We start from the raw sequence: 17,987 nt of genomic DNA on the forward strand, positions 1-17,987 counted from the left end.
CACGAGTCGGACACGTTCTCCCTGCATACGTTCCAGCTGAGACAAGCCAGACGTGGCAGCAGTTTGCTTTCCTTAAGAGGTAAAGTTCTCTCCTAAAGGAGTCCAAACCCTTCAGCTTTCAGGAGCTTTGTGAAGAAAACTGAGGAGGAGATCAAGAGTGAGCTCAGATTGAGGGAGGCTGCGTGACGTTATTTAATTTCATAGTTAGAGCTAACCCAGCCCAGGCAGAGCCGTTCATCTCATTAGTGGCGTGGCAGATGATGAGGGTGATACGTCTGGCTTGATCCACATTTATGCTTTCCAGAAAAAAAAACACAGAAATATCTGCCGTGCAGCTCATCTCAGCTCATTTCTCCCAGCCTCCGTGCTGCTGCACCCGTTCTGCTGTTTCTGAAGTCGCTGAGCTGTGCTGACGCACTTTTTGGATCATTTCTGCCATGTGAGAGCAGAGCGACTCCTCCAGGTGCACACACCTGACCCGGCCACACCGTGACTCACACACAGTCAAAATAAGCTCAGCCAGATCAACACAAGCTCCGCCTCCCCCTCCTTTTCCCTGCACCATCAGCGCCACCCCTCCTTTCACATCTTTGCTCCTGCTTGCCACCACATTCTTCTTCATGTCTTCCCTGAAGCTCTCCTCTTCTTCTCTCCAAAGGAACCATCCAAACTGAAAACACCAGACGGAGCTTACGCCTCTAATGCTTATCCTTCGCTCCCATTTTCATCTCTAATCTCTTTCCATCCTCTCCTCTGCCCCGTCTTCCGGTCTTCTGCCTTTCTCTTCTTCCGATTAGATTAATATTATGAGCAGGAGGGACGTTTCCAAGAGTCCCTTTTCATCTGACAGTCCGATAAAAAACAGAAAGGGAGAGTGAAAGAGGAGATGTGCATCGTTAACGCTGGTGCCCAGAGTTCATCGATCCGTCTCTCTGGTGGCGGGCGACCAGCCTCCATCCATCCTTCCCTGACTGTCACAGAGCTAAACATTCAGCAGGAAAACATCACACTGAAACTGAAACTGTTTTCTTGGGAGATTTAAACTGTCGCACAGTTTGGAAACTTTTTCCCCTCCCGGCTGAGCTGCTAAGACGTTCTGATTACACAGGAACCAGATGTCCAGTCGCTAAGGAGATCAGAATCTGCCCTCCTGTGGCCACAAGCACCAGAGGCCTCTGCATCTCTACAGCCTCTTTGTTATAAAGGAACAGCCAGCATCGAGCTAACCCCACCAGACTCCTGACTATAGCCTCGTCACTATGCCAGAGATACTCATTGCGCGGCTCGCGAGCCACATGCGGCTCCTCCAGCTTTAATTGGTGGCTCACACTCGCATAGTAGCTTATAACAATATGGTAACAATAACAATACATTTTTTTCAAATAACATACAGCAAATACTTCACAGTATTAAGTATTTTTATTAAGTATTAATTAAGGCTTAATAGTGTTTCCAAAAGGGGGCTCTGTTAAACCTGGCAACGCAGCCCGCTTAAACCACCGTCACACTTGACCACAGAGCACGCTAGCTCCTTTAGCCAGCGCGAGATGCAGGCACAATGGATCAGTTTTTAATTAAAAAAGGGCAAAAACCAGCACAAAAACCATGCTCATCCTGAATGTCTCACTATGATTACAACAAACTACAAATACAACATGAAGGAAGTCAAGAACATGCACGCCAGCTTCCGCTCATCCCAGTATTAAGGTAAATGTGGTCTGAATTGAAAATGTATTGGCTGTGTTGTTTCTTTTTTTGTGGGATGTTTAATATGTAGAAATGCATATTTGCAAAAGGGGACTTTAGTATGTTGTGGTAAAAGTGGCTCTTCCCTTGATTTTGCTCTGCCAATGTGGCACTTGTGAAAACAATAGTGAGTATCACTCCACTATGCAGTCCGGTCAGCTTGCGTTCCCACTGTACAAAGGGGACCCTCAGGGGTGGGCAGAGTGCGTGCCGAAGCATAAATAGCAAATAACAGAAAATAACAAATAACATCCATAATTTGGAACCGCCTCCAAGCTTCTTCAGCTTAATGCCACACCGGCTCGCGGTCCGGTTGAAACCACTCTCTGCCATTTTTGCGGCAATTAGCTGGAAAACTTTTTGGTTTTTGGCACAGCGCCATCGAGCTCCCGCTGCACAGCCTCCTCACCAACACCGGAGAGCAGAGCCTGGAACCGGGCCTGTGTGCTGGGTACCCCCAGCAGAAGGGTTACAGACATGGTGACGGGTTCCATGGTAACGGGTTCCATGGGACCGGTAAGCTTTGGTGGTAGTGGAAACACTGAAGTAAGCGAACCGTTCTGAACTGACCCGTACCGGACTGCATAGTAGAAACAGGGCTAAAGTGAACCCAGAGGCCGACCCACATCTGTCCCCTGCAGACCCGACCTCAACCTGCTTTCACTTCTTTCTTATGGATATTTTGGCACTTCAAGGATTTTCTGTTGCAACTTAGCAAAGGAATGACAGACTGTTCTTCGACATTAACCCAGAGAGGAGCAGCTTCAGTCATCTCAAACAAAAGGTGAAACCGTCGTTGAGTCAGCTTCAACCACACCGTGCACGCCCTGAACACAAGCCTCCCCACCCCAACACGCTCGGCCTACCAGGGAGACGAGCTCGGCTTCCTGTGATGAGAAAAATGAGGTCGGGACCACAACACACACACACACACACACACACACACACACACACACACACACACACACACACAGCAGCTGGGCTACTGAGAGGCAAAATCAAACAAACAAATGAACACAGAAGTCAACTGTGATGCTTGAGTGAAGTCCTGCGACCAACATAGACACACCACTGAAACCATGCAGCTTTCAGGAGTTACATACCGTTATAACACACACACACACACACACACACACACACACACACACACACACACACACACACTGATGATGACCAAACATCCAAATCTCGTCTTTCCGTCGCTGCGGATCATCACGTTTAAGCGTGTAAAAACACGAGCTGATGAACCCTTGGAAAGAGTAAATTCCTGCTTTGTTTCCCTTTAAATGAACACAAACATCTCAAATCTGTGCAAAGGATTGTGGGAGAGCGACCAGAAGAGGCAGAAAAAAAGCAGCTGTTCAGGATCCTTCTGACTGTCAGCATCACCTTATTTGGATGAAAATGTTCTGATGTGTGAAAACATTCTGAGAACATGAAATTAAATCGACTCTATAGCCCTTTTCCCATCAGATTCTGTAGCGAATTAAAAGTTACATCGCATTACTTTGTTGCGATATAAGATGCGTTCGGTTGGTTTTCCATCAAACAGGACGATTCTAGCTAAATAAAATGACATCACATGAACGTGCTGATGCGCATTATTCTGACTCGACCAGATGATTTTCCATTACAAAAGTGGCGAATTGTAGCGAATTAGAATGCTCGGTAGCGGGAATTTAATTGCTCGCGCTGTTATTGTCAGCCTCCCAATTCCTCTCAACGCCTCTCTTGTGCAAAACGGTGGACAGTTTTTTGAAGACATCTGTGTTTCTCTGCTTCTTCCCATCCAGGGCCGCAACAACGTCGACCTCCCGAATTGTGTTTATAAAAAGCAGAGTCTCTGCTCTCGACCAATTGTTTCTTTTATCATCGGACATTGTTGTTACTAGTTGTTGCTGCTGTTTTGATACTGACAGGATAGGTGAAATGGGGCGGCTGAGCGGCTCAACAACAACATTCGAATCCTCGCGCTTTACCAATACCATCTGCGCATGCGTGGCTAGTCTGAATCGCATTAACATTTTCCATCACTTCTGTAGCGATACAACTTAGCCCTGAACCACCTATTTCGAGCGAATTGATTTAATGCGACAAAACAGGCGTTCTAGCGATTTAACCGTTTTTCCATCACATGTATCGCACTAACTTCTTGATGCGCATCAAATTAAAGCGAATCATGTCGTTGATGGAAAAAGGGCTATAGTCGTTCAGATAGTTTTAAAGAATCTGCAGCCTCCATCTTTTTAAGGTGGAAAGAAAGCTGGAACCTCTGACAGGACGAGGACCAGAGGATAGAACGGACCCACAGTTGGACCGTGATAATGCGCCTCTCAGCTGGTTGGTAACCGCCAACAAAACCCAAAAGGATAAAGACATTAAAAAAAAAAGGAATAGAGCCAGAAGTAACTGAGCAGCAGCCATGATGAGAGCTGTTAAAATTCTCTGAATACGAAGGAAACGAGTCCCAAAGCTTCCTCAATCATCTCCTTCAGTGTTGGAAACATCTTTTAGGAGAGGAAAGCGATCATTCTGCAGCTTTTAGAGCTATTTTCATTAAGTCATAAATACGAAGGTGACAGCACTATAGTAAGATTCTATATCAGCTCTAAAATGATAAACTTACACAATCTAATCTAACAACATGATAAAACTGCAATAAACCAAGTTTCTGAAGCACTTTATGTCGAAGATCGATTGAACATTTGGAGTTTCAGAGCAACAGATCCTCACGGCTGAGTTTAAGATTTATCCAGGTCTTTTCCCGCCTCCTTACCTTAACATGAGAAAAGGACACTTTCTGTGTAATTATCAGAACATGTGAAATAAAACACGCATGTTCCTCTGTAAGCGCCAGAAATGATCTCTTCTGAACCACCTCCTCCAGCCCTCCAGCCCTGAGCACCACCCTCAGCTCCTGATGTCTGAGTCTGAGTCGGAGCCAGCTGTTGCGGTCAGATGAAATTAATCGCAGCCTCGAATCAAATGTCTCATGGAACTCTTATAACATCAAACTTTTCCATTTGTTTGGTGGAACAACATGCAGCACCACCAGCTACTGAGGGTCAGTTTAACTGAGGGTCAGTTTAACTGCAGCACCACCAGCTACTGAGGGTCAGTTTAACTGAGGGTCAGTTTAACTGAGGGTCAGTTTAACTGCAGCACCACCAGCTACTGAGGGTCAGTTTGACGCCGGGTCTCAGGATCCGGACTCTCTGACGGCTGCTGATGAGAATTAGCTGCCAAAGTTACATCATGACTGCTGGAACATTAGCAAAAGGTTTAAAAGACTAAATCAGAAAGGAGAAATGTGGAGTCAGATCAGCGTTTAGCGCCGGCTCATGACCAAACTGAGCCGCTTACTGGCCGCCGACACAGCGCCTCATTGTGTGGTGTGGAGCGCGTTGACAGCAGCCAAAGACGCATTAATAACGGCGAGGAGGCCGTCCGACAGGACAGGCCGCCGCTCATCTGCTCCATCAGGAGGACGAACTCCTGCTCAAACATCCGACTGTAACGGGAGACCAAACCTTTCTGCTCCTGACGGCTCGAGCTGCTTTACATTCCACCAACGCTAAAATAGAAGACGTCAGGTGGCGAGCGGCAGCACAGGAGCAGCGATGTGCAGGCTGAGGGACGGGTGGAGATGCCCGTTAGAGGGGGCGGAGCCTGAGCAGGAAGCCCACGGGGCTGAAGCTGGAAGTTAAGGGTTTACCCGGTTCGGTGCGGCGCGTCCTGCGGCGGTAAAACCAAAATCCAGCTGCGGTCACCAAGTGAAACGCCACCACCAGGACGGGCGTTACGACGGCGGGGTCTGAGAGGTAATCCATCCCGTCCAAAGTTAAAAGCTGCTCCTCCGACTGAAAGCTGCTCTGTCCTCCAGCATCTCTCCACCTCCAAACCCCAACAGCTACCAACAGAGTCCGTCTCCCCACTCAGACGCCCTCCCTCCCTCGCTCCCTCTCTCTTTTTTCCACTCTCCGTCGGACTCGCTCTCCCTCCAGTGAATTCCTTTCCCCTGAAACAAGCGGCCGCACTGAAGCCGCCGCTTAAAGAAAAGTAACAGGGCTAAACCCACGGAAACGTGTGTGTGTGGTTGCCTCACGCTCTGAAGGAAACACACACTCACACACTCTTTCCTGTGTGTGTGTGTGTGTGTGTGTGTGTGTGTGTGTGTGTTTCATTTTCAGCTGGTTGAAGCTTTTCTGTTTAACTTCCACATGTTTCCTGCAGCACATGCACAGAAACGAGCTAAAGTGGCTAAACGCTAGCGGCAGTGTGTGTGTGTGTGTGTTTACCGCTGTTGTTGCTACGCGTGAGCAATGCTGTCTGTGGTATTTATTAACGGCTATCTTTGAATAGTGTGTGTGTGTATGTGTGTGTGAGATTCAGCATGACTCAGGCTGCACATGGGAGGGCGGGGGGGTCTCACAGTGACTCTCACCTCGCAGGGAATTGTGTGTGCATGTGTGTGTGTGCGTGTGTGTGTGTGCGGTCAAGTTATCGAGACAACCCTGACAGCCACTCAGGTTGTCCTAGCAACCGCCAGACCAAACAATACACAACCGCGACACAACAGAGCGGCTGACATTTCATCACGGCCGGCTGAAAAACTTCAGTTCCTGCTTTGATCCCGAAGCTTTTCCGCAGCAGATTAAAACTCAGATTAATCTCTTTAATAATCACACCGACAGTTTGAAGTTTTTGAACATTTTACTTTGAGATAAGAATAAAATATTTTGGGGCTGAGAGCAGAGATGAGTTTCCTTCCTATTAGTCATGATTAGATGAGATGAGGTAATGGACCAGATGATGCCCGATGTTTGCTCTGTTTTCCACCAGTTACAACAGAACTACACAACCCAGAATCCTTTGCATTCTTGAATATCTGGCTGAGCAACAGTTCTCCAGCTTTCAAAGTTTTTTTTGGATATTTTCTGCTTTTTCACTCATTTTCACTCAGTTTCCTCTTGGTTAAACCACTTAACTCTGACCTATGAATCATTCAGCAGGAAAAAGGCTCCTAACTCAAGGGATGAACCAGTGTTGTGTCCACACAGAACAGACAACTTAGCAAAGACGCCATTTTAAACTGTGACAGGCTGCTGGGAACAAAGTGCCAGATCCAGAGACACATCATTTGTTCCCATTTCTTTAGCTGCATCTGTGAAAAACAGCAAAGATAACACAGTCTGACAGACCGAAAACAGGATTTCTGCAGCAACAAGGTGATTCCCAAAGAGCTGTTAGCTGAAAACTTGGCATATCTCAGCATGGTGTGCAGTGTGTCCTTAAAACATTTGAGGAAACTGGAGGACAGAAGAAGAAGTGTCAGGCCTAAAGAACTATCTACAGCAGATGAACAGGATCTGAAAGTGATGTCCTTAAGAAAGAGGAAAACATCCAGCAAAGACCTGACACAGGAGCTGAGAGATGCATCTGGACCTTCAGCTGATCCATCTGCTGTTGGCCCAAGCCTCATCAGAAATGGGCTCCATGGAAGGGTGGCTGTCAAGAAGCCATTCTTAAGGAAGGGAAACAGGGAGAAAAGGCTGAGCTGGGCCAAAGGACACAAGAAGTGGGCTGAAAATCAGTGGCAGCAGGTCTGATGGAGGGATGAATCCTCCCCAGAGCCCGGAGCTCAACATTACTGAAGCAGTGTGGGATCATGTTGGCAGAGAACGGAACAAAAGGCAGCCCACATCCAAAGAGCTTTGGGATGTCCTTCAAGAAGCCTGGAGAACTATTCCTGAAGACTCCTTAAAGAAAGGACAGAAAGCTCGTCTGAGAGGGTTCAGGCTGAGTTGGAGGACAAAGGAGCTCAGAGCAGATATTCACTATAAAGCTCTGTGTTTGCCTTATTTATTGGATTTATATTCATGTTTGAACATGTCTGTTAAAATTTCCAGGAAATATAAAAGAATTGCTGTATTTATCAGATAAAGACATTAAACTTTTCTTCCTGAACTCAAGCTGGAATGTTCCACACTTCTGTGGGTTTGGATAAAAATGTTTAAATGACTCGTTTATTTCAGTCATTTCGAAGACATTTTCAACAAAATGCCAAATATGAGATCAAACACGCTTAGATTAGGACGATGATCAGAGGATAACTACAACTCCCAGGGTCCTTTTCACGGGAATAATGTCCAATAAATGTAAAAGTATGAATAATAAGAAGCTGGGACTCACATTTCAAAAGAGGAAACTGTGACTAAAACAACAAAATAGTAAAAAAAACAGAGAGTGTGAAAGGAGGAAATGTGGTTACCACAGTGTTGTCGCCACTGTGGGGCAGAAGAGACTCACTCACATGCGTGTGCAACCACAACACGCCTCACCAGTGTTAAAACCAACCGTCTCAGACAGCGACCACGTCAGTTTAATCACGTCACAGTTTATCCTTTAAACGTTCGTAATTATCAAACACTTTGACCTGGATATTCTTTATTTTACCCCCAAAACAACAGAAATAAACGTAAAAAAGGCTCTAAAATCAAAGCTGTTGTGTCTGTCTGTTTGTGTGTGTGTGTCAGCTCTCTGGATAAAAGGTCAAAGGTCAGCTCCACGCCGCCTCCCGTCCGAAGGCTTCAGCGTCAGGGTGAAAGATGGCGGGATGGAGACGGAGGAGTGTGGGAAGACGTTTTTCGCAGAGATCCGTGAATGAGCCTTTTCATTCTGATATCAGACCGAGGATCTCACGCTCGCTGCGTCACACACAAACACACACACACACACACAGCCTCTGTGCCCGTACAGTCGGAATAAAACCCAGAAACCTCTCATCAAAACACAGACGATCAAATCAGCCGTGTGTTCGCCGCCCCCCCGTGTGGGCCCCTCCCCCCGCAGAGCGGCTCGGTTCATCCAGTCAGCATCCTCCCACAGAACAAGGTCACCCTGACACGGGAGTGATGCACGCAGGCGTGCGTCTCCTGCAGAAACGCAGACCGTCTGAGCCCCGTGCGTTCCCATGATAACGCCACGGCAACCACATTTATCTCCCAACTCACAAAGAGATGCTGTCCGGGCCACATCTGCATATGGAAATGCTCCGCAGGCCGAGCAGGCGAGAGACAAACGCTACTCAGAGGTCGTAAAGCCGAAGCCGAAGCCTGAAAAGTTGGACTTTTATTAGCAAAATACTGTCGCTCAGAGTTGTGTTTTACACGCCGTCACGCAGCGCCGCAGCTGTGCGGCCCGACGCCAGCAGCAGGAGGAAACGGGAGAAAAACATGTTGATGGAGGGCAGAGAGGAGGATGAGCAGGATGAGGATGGAAACATCACAGCCATGCATCCTCTGACCTTGGACTTTCATGGCCTCTTCTGCTGGCCTCAGTCGCTCTGATTAACGCGGCTTTCAAAGGAAAACTCGAAATGATGTCATTTTTAACCCCAGTGGGGTCAGTCATAAAAAAAAGTCATAAAACAGGGTCGACTCTGGGTTCTTTGAGCTGCCTCACTTAAAAACAACGAGCATCAAGAATAAATGAGCCCATAAATGTGACTTCAGAGTTTTCTAAACTTGACACCAGCCTCTAAAATCTTTTTAAAATGAGTCCTAAACTCCGACAAACAGACAACTTGTGACAGTTTGGGGTTGAGAGTCGGGAATATTATCAACTAGAATCCGGTAAGATGTCCTCCCTAATGCAACCAATGCCTCAATAATGATTGCTTTTCGGCGTTATGTAAGGATATTACAGTTTTGTGGATAAAAAGGAGCTCTTTTATTCGCAGATAAAAGGCCGCGCAGCCGCAGGTCTTGTGACGGGACTGTTTCCCGAGCAGCTGCGTGACCTCCGATAACTCCACTGGTGAAATGCAGCAGGAAAACTTCCTGTGTGGAAATCCAGCCGGCCGCCAGAGTCCTGACCCAGCGTTCTCAGGCCGAACCCTGGAGATAAAAGTACCGGGAGGTGTCAGAGATCTGCAGGTGGATGCAGATGTTGGGATGAACTGTTCCATTGGCAGCAGACTCTTACGCTGACAGTTCTGTGATTCTGCAGAGAAAGTTGAAGCCACTTTGAGCAGCATGCTGCCCCCCCTGCAGTACCAGCCTCCACAGGTGGGGGGCAGACTGGGACCAGTTACAGAGCTGCAGGACTCCACTTGCTCCCATTGTTGCAGCATTACACCTTACTCAGCAGAAAGAAAATAAAAAAAGACTTTTACTCCCATACTTGGATGCAAAAACAGCAAAACTTTTCCCCTTTTTTGTGTCTAATTTTCTGTGTGTCGTCCAAACTTTTCAGCAAGCTGCAATCCAACGAATATAAAGAGTCAGCAGATCCGCAGGAGGGACACGACAGAGCCAAAAAATGACTGAAAAAACATCCAGAACAGCAAGATATGAAGAAAAACAAAACCCCAAAATGTTGTTTGATGTTAAATACAAGAAGAGAGAGGAAATTTTAGCTCCATCAGACCGTCTTCAGGCATGAACATCAGCCTCGGACTGTGCAGAAGTCATTACATCATCTGCATCTTTAAGGCTTTTCAACTGCAAACAACACAAATATATCAAGAAGTTACAGAAACGTTAGTTTATCAGACCAAAAAATGATTTTTAAAAAGGTTTTAATGGACATTTTGCATTTCTCCTCCATGTTTTGTGCTTAAATTCCAAAGCACGACGGCAACAAAGAGCCAAATCCCAAGTTTGGCAGTGAGAAATGTGCCGACTCTGTTAGCCGCTGCCAGCTAAGTGAGGTATGCTTTAACGTGAACGCTAAGCTGTGACACGGAGGCAGAACCAGGAGTCATCAGACAGGCAGACGTGATACCCCGAGATGCCATTAAGAGATTAGAGGGCGGGACGGGAGAGAGGACGAGTTTGGCCCCCGGATAAACTAACAAGGAGAGATTAACGGGATCTGACCTGAGCACTCACACACACACACACACACACACACACACAACTGTGGAAGATGACAGATCCAGTGATGACGGGTGGGAAGGTGACCCACCTGTAGACAGAGAGGAGGTCAGAGCTCAAGTTGCTCAAAGTGGACAATTCAGCCATTTAGTGAACCGTGTTCCAGGAAATGACAAGAAAAAGGGGGGTTTCCATGAGGAGAGATGAGGAAAAACACTGGAGCTGTGAGGAAACAGAAACTCAGTCGGCTGATACGTCCACATGTAAAATTACTCCTGCTTTCAGGAAGTAAAACCCAAACAGAACAAAGACCGGAGCAGCTAGCAGCTCACCAGACAGACCCGTTTAGCATTAAATCCTCCACACAACACATGGCTGTAAATGTCTAAATGTTAAATATTTAGTTCGAGCTTAGCTCAGCAGAGAAAGTTCAGCATGTGAGGCTCAAACAGCTGTTGGCTGGATGCTGTTCGGCCTGTTCGGAGGTTTGGTTCCTGACTTCTGTGACCCGACTGCGTCGCGCCGTCAGGTTCTGGAGCAGGAAAATGGAAATGTTGACCTTTAGAGATTTAACTGCCCGGTCGAAGCCAAAAGATCACGGCCGTGTGAAAGCAAGTCGTCCGGGCTGATCTCATCTCACAGCCTGTAGACGTCTGTAAAGATGGAGAGGAAAACTGAACAAACAACCCTGTAACACCCACAAACATCTGGATTCTGTCTCAAACTGGGGAAGAGCACAATCAGCGGTACAGGAAATGTTCGTTTCTGCACTTTTTCAGCACTATATCATAAACTGTCTGCTCTGTGAGTAACTTCTGCAGCAGTGTCACCTGGAGCCGAGTGTCCAAAGAGACATGAAAAGATAAGCGAGGTTAACGGCCTCCGTGCTGCTTTCTACCGTCGACCAGCCGTGGTTTTCAATGAGTTTGTTCCGTTAAACGTGAAGAAAACGACCAGGAAAGGGAGCGGAGGGAAAGAGCTGTCGCCGTGGGATGGCCCACAGATGGACGGTGGGAAAGGAAGGAGGAGGCAGACTTTAGAAAGAGCGATAGATTTATGAGCTGCTGAGAAAAGAGAGGCTTCATCCAAACTTCTTTCAGTTTCAGGGCAGAGCAGAGAGAGGGATGGAGGGGCCGAGGGAAAGAAGATGGAGGACGCTCATAGAATAAAAGAGCGGGAGGGTAAAACCCAACAGATGAGAGGGTATGAAACTGTGGCAATTCCAGGAAATCTGGGAAATTCTGGTCATCGTGTTTAGTTTCTGTCAGGAAGTAAAAAGATAAATGAATAAAAAGTGGCCAGAGCAGGAAATGTCCAATCAAGATCTGATCTGAGGGTGCGACACTGAAGGTCAAAGTCTGAACGATACCACCAACATCTGTGTATCTGCGCCGTGGCTTTAAGAAATAACAGTTTGGCAGATCTCACGGCGCCGCAAAATAAAAAAAATAAAAAACAGCCCCAAACTCCAAGGAGGAGGTGTGTTTGTGAGGAGGAAGACATCCACGGGGCCATGAGAGGGAGACGAAGATGAAGGAGGCAAACAGTCGGACGATGAGGTCAGAGGATGGGAAAAGACGAGGACAAAAAGTGAGGAAATAAAAAGGGGCGAGGGGCAAAGAATGAGAAGAGTGTCCACAAACACGGCCCGTGCTGCCACGGCAACCGGGGGCTTCATTTTAACCCCAGCTGTTGTCGTTGCCATGGACACCTCTCAATTAGGGCCCAGCCTCCGCCCCTGCGCACCATCCCGTCCTCCGGCTCCTCGCTGAGGCACTTGACACTACCTCCTGAAATAGCCGTAATTATCGGGATGTCAGAGGCGTCCACGCCGCCGCCACCATGACGTCCACTTTCAGCCCGGTAAAGAGACGGAGAGTTTTAATCCGACGTGTGAGGATGCAGCAGATGTTCAGCAGCATGGCGTCGGTCTTTAAGGATATGTTTGTTCTTGTGTTACTCGTTTTTAGACCCTCTGAATCTGAGGGCCTTTTCACCCCCTTTTCCTTTAAATGGCAGCAGTGGAAGCCGGGGGCGACCCCCAGCTTTACCCTCCTCAGACAGAAATAACGTCCGCCCGCTTTCCGTCTGACATCTTCATCCTCCCCTCTAATAACGACCACGTTCGTATCAGCCCGTCTGCCTTTGACTGCGGTTGATTTCTTAATAGTTTTGCTGGTTAAACTGAGCTGAACGCAGCTCGTTAAAGGACTCGAATAGCCTGGAAAACTATAAAAATCTCCCTCTCGCTCATGCTGGACTTCCTCTTTTGTTTTACGGGTCTAAAAGCTTGTGTGTGTAGTTCAGGCTGTTTCACACCCACTAAAGCTGTCAGAGTTGGATAAAGTTGTAGATCAGGAACACAGAAGCTCCGGTTTTACTCTCACCACTGACTTTGTGTTGTTTTTAGTTCCTTCTAGAAAGATCTTTCATTCACGATCACACGTTTCGGTCCCACTTAGATCAAATTGGATGCAAAAAACGTGGGCTCCCAGAGAGATCAACACACAAAGGTGAGGCACCTTAATTAGCTCGCTAGGGTTCTGTCTTCTAGGAAACGTCTAGTGATGCAAATGTGAACGAGTGTTTTCAGGTAGAGTTTAACTCTCTCTGTCGTGGCATAGGGAAAAGAAGAAACTCGGACAAGAAGTTGAGGTCTAAAAGAGCAACCACACTCACTCACCGACAGGAGAATTAAACCTTTTCTGTTTCCTCCACACAAAATTCAGCTTCAGGTGTTATAAAATGAGCAGAGAAAAATGCAAACACAGCAACCGAATGATCCCAAACACACCTGTAAATCCATCCTGAGCTACAATGAGAGGTGGAGGCTGAAGGTTTGGGCCTCGCAGGTCTTAAACATGACCTTAAAAACAGAAAGAATGAACCGAATGATCCCAAACACACCTGTAAATCCATCCTGAGCTACAATGAGAGGTGGAGGCTGAAGGTTTGGGCCTTGCAGGTCTTAAACGTGACCTTAAAAACCCAAAGAATGAATTAAAAAAAGCCTCAAATATACTTGGATACCCAAATATCTGTACGATGGTCAGCATGGAGGCGTGTAGAGTGTTTATTGTTCCACATTCCACATGTTCATCACGAGGCAGGTAAATTAGCACTCAGTCCCGTTACGAGGACAGACAGTAATCCTTGTTTAACGAGCTCACAGAGAGACGAGTTCAAGGATAAAATGTGTGGAAAACTGGCTTTTGGTTCACAGTTATTTAACTGCAGCTGCTGGTGGAGAAAGAGGAGCTTATTACTGCAGATGTGTCGTAAACACTCAAGTTTTCATCATCAGATCATCACTAATCTGATCCGTGATCACAGATTTCAGCTTCTCGTGAGTAAAAAGAAACATTTTCAGGGTTTGGATATTTAGATCAATAAGTGAAAAATACCTCGTTGTGCGGTTGAGAGGAGAGCAAAGCCTTAAAATGTGATGAAACTACATGTTAGATGTCGTACTACGATTCAAAAGCTGTATCTCCTGTTGGTTACTGGTACAAAAACCAGGATATAAACAGGAATTTATAGGATCTATTCCACTTCTGGAAAGAAAAGCAGCCGTTTCCATAATCATTTAAGGAAATAACCGGTAAATAACCTGTCAGCTCGCAGTCAAACTACCAAACAAATAACTCACCTTGTGGGTAAAAAATTTACTTAAATATATTATGTACTAACAGGAGTGTTTATTGATGAGCTGAGGGATGCTACATCTGCTTTCTGGGTTTCCCAAACACATGCAGGATCTTATAAATAAGGCGAGCCATGACAGAAACACAGCCTCTGTGTTAGCTTCCAGCTAAAAGCAGCCGACTCAGTTTCAAGCTGAGACAACGCTGCGTTTCCCACGCCGTCTCCAGGAAGTGGAGCCAGGCGAGCGCCTCGAGGTGGAGCCTGCAGGCCCCGAAGGAGCCCGGGGACAGCAGGAAGTAAACAGGAAGCACATGACACTTTCCCTGAAGGACGGCAGGAGAGCAGAGCAGAGACAAACACAAGGAGGTAACAGGAGACGAGAATCTGCATCCAGAAGGCTCAGATTATGTCAACAGAGCCACAAATATGTGAAATATCAGAAGAATTCAGGCTGGGAGACGAAAGATTCTCAACTTCTTCACATCCAGATGATGTCGGGTAGTGTTTTTTCTACAGAGAATTCAGCTATTTGCTGCGGTTTTTGTTCCAAACTTGCAGTAACACAGAAAGAAAACAGCTGGGTAGTGCTAAACTGTGGCTGCTAACAGACCTCGGAGCTGTTTTACCTCGATCCCAGCAGCATGTTTACATGTTGACAACAGCTACAAACCGATCAGTGACCCCGATTCTCATAGAATAGAAAAATACTTTATTCATCCCCCAATGGGGAAATTCAAATTAGTCAAGTAGCTCAAAAAAATTATTAATATTTACAATGATTGTATATTAACGACAACAATGATAATACCAATTCTAATAAAAATACTACTACTAACTAATACTACTAATAATAATAAATAATATAAATAAATCTATAATAATAAAAAAATAAATAAAAAAATTTAAAAAAATTTAAAAAAAAAAATTTAAAAAAAAAATCAATCTATCAGAGCACGACTTTCTGCTTTCTGCTTAGTTGGATGGATGTAAAGATGAGGAGTCTGGATATTTTTACTCCGAGCAGGGAGCGTAAAGTAAACATCTTATACACATCCGAACAGCTCAATGAATGAAATATCAGTCCCAAAACTGTTTTTGAGTTAAACTCCTCTGAAGCCATCATCTATTTATCAATTTATTTATCCATCTTTGGAGTTTCCATCTAAAAGTATCCTAAATCCTAACCAGAAGGCTCCAAAATATCACGGCTCTCAAAGGCTGTGTTCGAAACCGCATACTTCTCCTATTACTCATACTAACTTTTTGAGTGAGTATGCGAGTTTTAGTAAGCGAGAAGTTCCCGGATGCATACTAGATTCTCTGAAATGTTGGGTATGCATCATGAGGTTACTACTCATACTCAAACTACCCAAAATGCAACGTAACGTGACGTCGCCGATCGTCATTTCCTGTCAAAACGGCAGTTTCAAGGGTAGGTTCACTTCCTGTTTTCAAAACAAAAGCACCAATTGTATCGTAATGGCTTTCCCTATGATAAAAGGCAACGGGTATTTTATTTTGTGAAAATAACCGGAAGTGCGTTGCTGACTGCGGCTAGCTTTAGTAGCGCCGAATTCGTGGGAACAAAATTGTAAATAGCCGGTATTTTGGCAGGTTTTCAACACGTTGGGGATCTAAACGACTACTTTCTCGCCTGAAAATGTTTCAAATGTTGCTAAAGTTTAGAGAGTTTAGAGCTTAAGAGAAATCAGCTTCAGGCCGGCTGATTTTGGCTCGGGCAGGAACGAAATGCATTGTGGGTAAATGCTCTGCATACTGTCTGATCGATGAGTATGCAGTATGTAGTATGTAGTATGTAGTATGCGGTTTCGAACACAGCCATAGACTTTATATAAAAAGTGGAGCAACATTATCCACTGGTTGATATTTGAAGACTCTAACGATCACTAAATTGAATCCCTTGAAAATTGAATAATATAAATGACAGAAATTACAGGACAAAAAACCCCATTTTTCTCCTCTGACAAATCATTTCAATAAAGAAATTATTTCTCAGCTTTCTTTTTCTGTTACGATTCAGTAAAATTAACGTGTTAACGAGAAATGAGATAAAACCTCCCTGAATAACTCTAATTATCACAGTTCAGGAAGATATTTACGTGATCGATGTAAGAAAGGGCCTCAGTTTAGCTCCCTGAACTTCAGAAATGATCCTTTTAACCACAAAGAGAAGAAATAATTCAGTAACGGAAAGAAAATTCTTCAAATGTGACCTGAAAACTTAATTTAGTAGAAGAAGAAAAACAATGAAAGGATAGCATGTTGTAATTATCACATTACAGACGTACGCCATCTGTTGAATGGAGAAAATCTGAATCTGATTCAAGGCTGAGGCTAAAAATAAACGACCACATCCTGCCTCGTATTTATCATTCCAGAAATCATAAATCATTAACGAGACAAACCGTTCAGACAAGTCGTTTTACACCGTTCGCTCCCTGAGAGTCTGTTTATCTGAGGACCAGAGTCGCTCCACCACCAGAGGACGCAGCCACCCGAGGGTGGTAAATCAGTTTTAAAGGGGTTTCAACCTAAATCTGATGATTTTTCAGCTTCACTGGCAGATCTGACAGCTCGCACAGCAACGCTCTCGTGCAGCACGTCTTCAACACGTGTTTGCTGCTCTTTGGCTCCCCCTACAGGTGTGGGATGCCACACCACAGTCATAAAGATGAACGAGTGCGAGCGCTGCACATGCACAGCCACACAAATTGATCTGTTGTCATGTTAAAGCGGCCCCGAACGATGCGGTGCAGGGCGTGAACTGCGGTATCTCAGCCCCCCGGGGGCTCGAGGATGGTTTCAGACGGGAATGTGCATTAAAAAAAATGAGTCGGCAGCACTTAAAGGTGGGGTAGGGGATCTTTTTCTGGAGCATTTTTTTACATATTGCTTGAAATACTCTTCACACCCCCATTGCAACCAATTAATTAAAAGTTTTGACACAAATATGAAAAGTTTTAGTGGCCTCTAGAACGCACAATCTAGGAAAAACACTATCCAATCATACTGAACGGACCGTTAACAATGATTGGATTCTGATGCCGTCTATCAAACTGCAATCTGCTCCTCCCTCCCCCTCCTCCCCCCCCCTGTGCGCGTACCCTGCTCCGTGAACGAATTACGTGTCCAGAAGCTTGGCAGGAAGCTAAACTAGAGCCAGCTTGGCTAGCACCTAGCATTATTAAACGTATAGTTAGCATATACTAAATACTAAATACGGCAACGATCGATGCTTGCTGTCAGAACAGCGCTCGTGCACCTTCGTGCTCGTGAGCGTTCATGTACTCTAGAGGCGTGGCTTCGGGGGGAATCTGAAGAAAAGGGTTGGGACTTTTTACCTGTGTATTTTCAAAATGCAGCTTCGCTGGACTCAACATCCAGGATCTCCTACCCTACCTTTAAGGAGTTTTTAAATCCAAGTTAAAAACATTTCTTTTCTCATGCGTCTATGCATGAAATCTGCACGATATCTTTTAATTTATCTGGACTGTTGCTTGTTTTTAAATTAATTAATTAATTAATCTTTTATGTATTTTTAATGCTTCTTCCACTCCCTGCTACAATGCTTTTATTTTATGTGAAGCACTTTTTTTCGTTTTGTACACGAAATGTGCTACAAATAAATTTGATTTGATACGGAGACCCTTCCGGAGACGCTCTCCGCCGCTTGCGTGCATCGGCCAACATTCCTGT

The 17,987-nt window shown here is 45.5% G+C and overlaps 1 protein-coding gene across 11 annotated transcripts in view; it reads right to left on the reverse strand.

Moving 5' to 3' along the window:
• The window catches only part of macf1a (microtubule actin crosslinking factor 1a), a 286,863-nt gene that overhangs the window by 167,092 nt on the left and 101,784 nt on the right, over positions 1 to 17,987 (reverse strand). The window contains exon 1 of one of the 11 annotated variants that reach the window (XM_075449481.1): positions 5,462 to 5,632. The exons of the other annotated variants lie outside the window; for them this stretch is intronic. Coding sequence (XP_075305596.1) covers positions 5,462 to 5,576 — 115 coding nt within the window. The 5' untranslated portion in view covers positions 5,577 to 5,632. Of the gene's footprint in view, positions 1 to 5,461; positions 5,633 to 17,987 lie in introns of those variants that run through there. 11 annotated transcript variants of the gene reach the window in all.

Source organism: Odontesthes bonariensis, chromosome 18, assembly GCF_027942865.1.
Source record: "Odontesthes bonariensis isolate fOdoBon6 chromosome 18, fOdoBon6.hap1, whole genome shotgun sequence".
NCBI lineage: Eukaryota > Metazoa > Chordata > Actinopteri > Atheriniformes > Atherinopsidae > Odontesthes > Odontesthes bonariensis.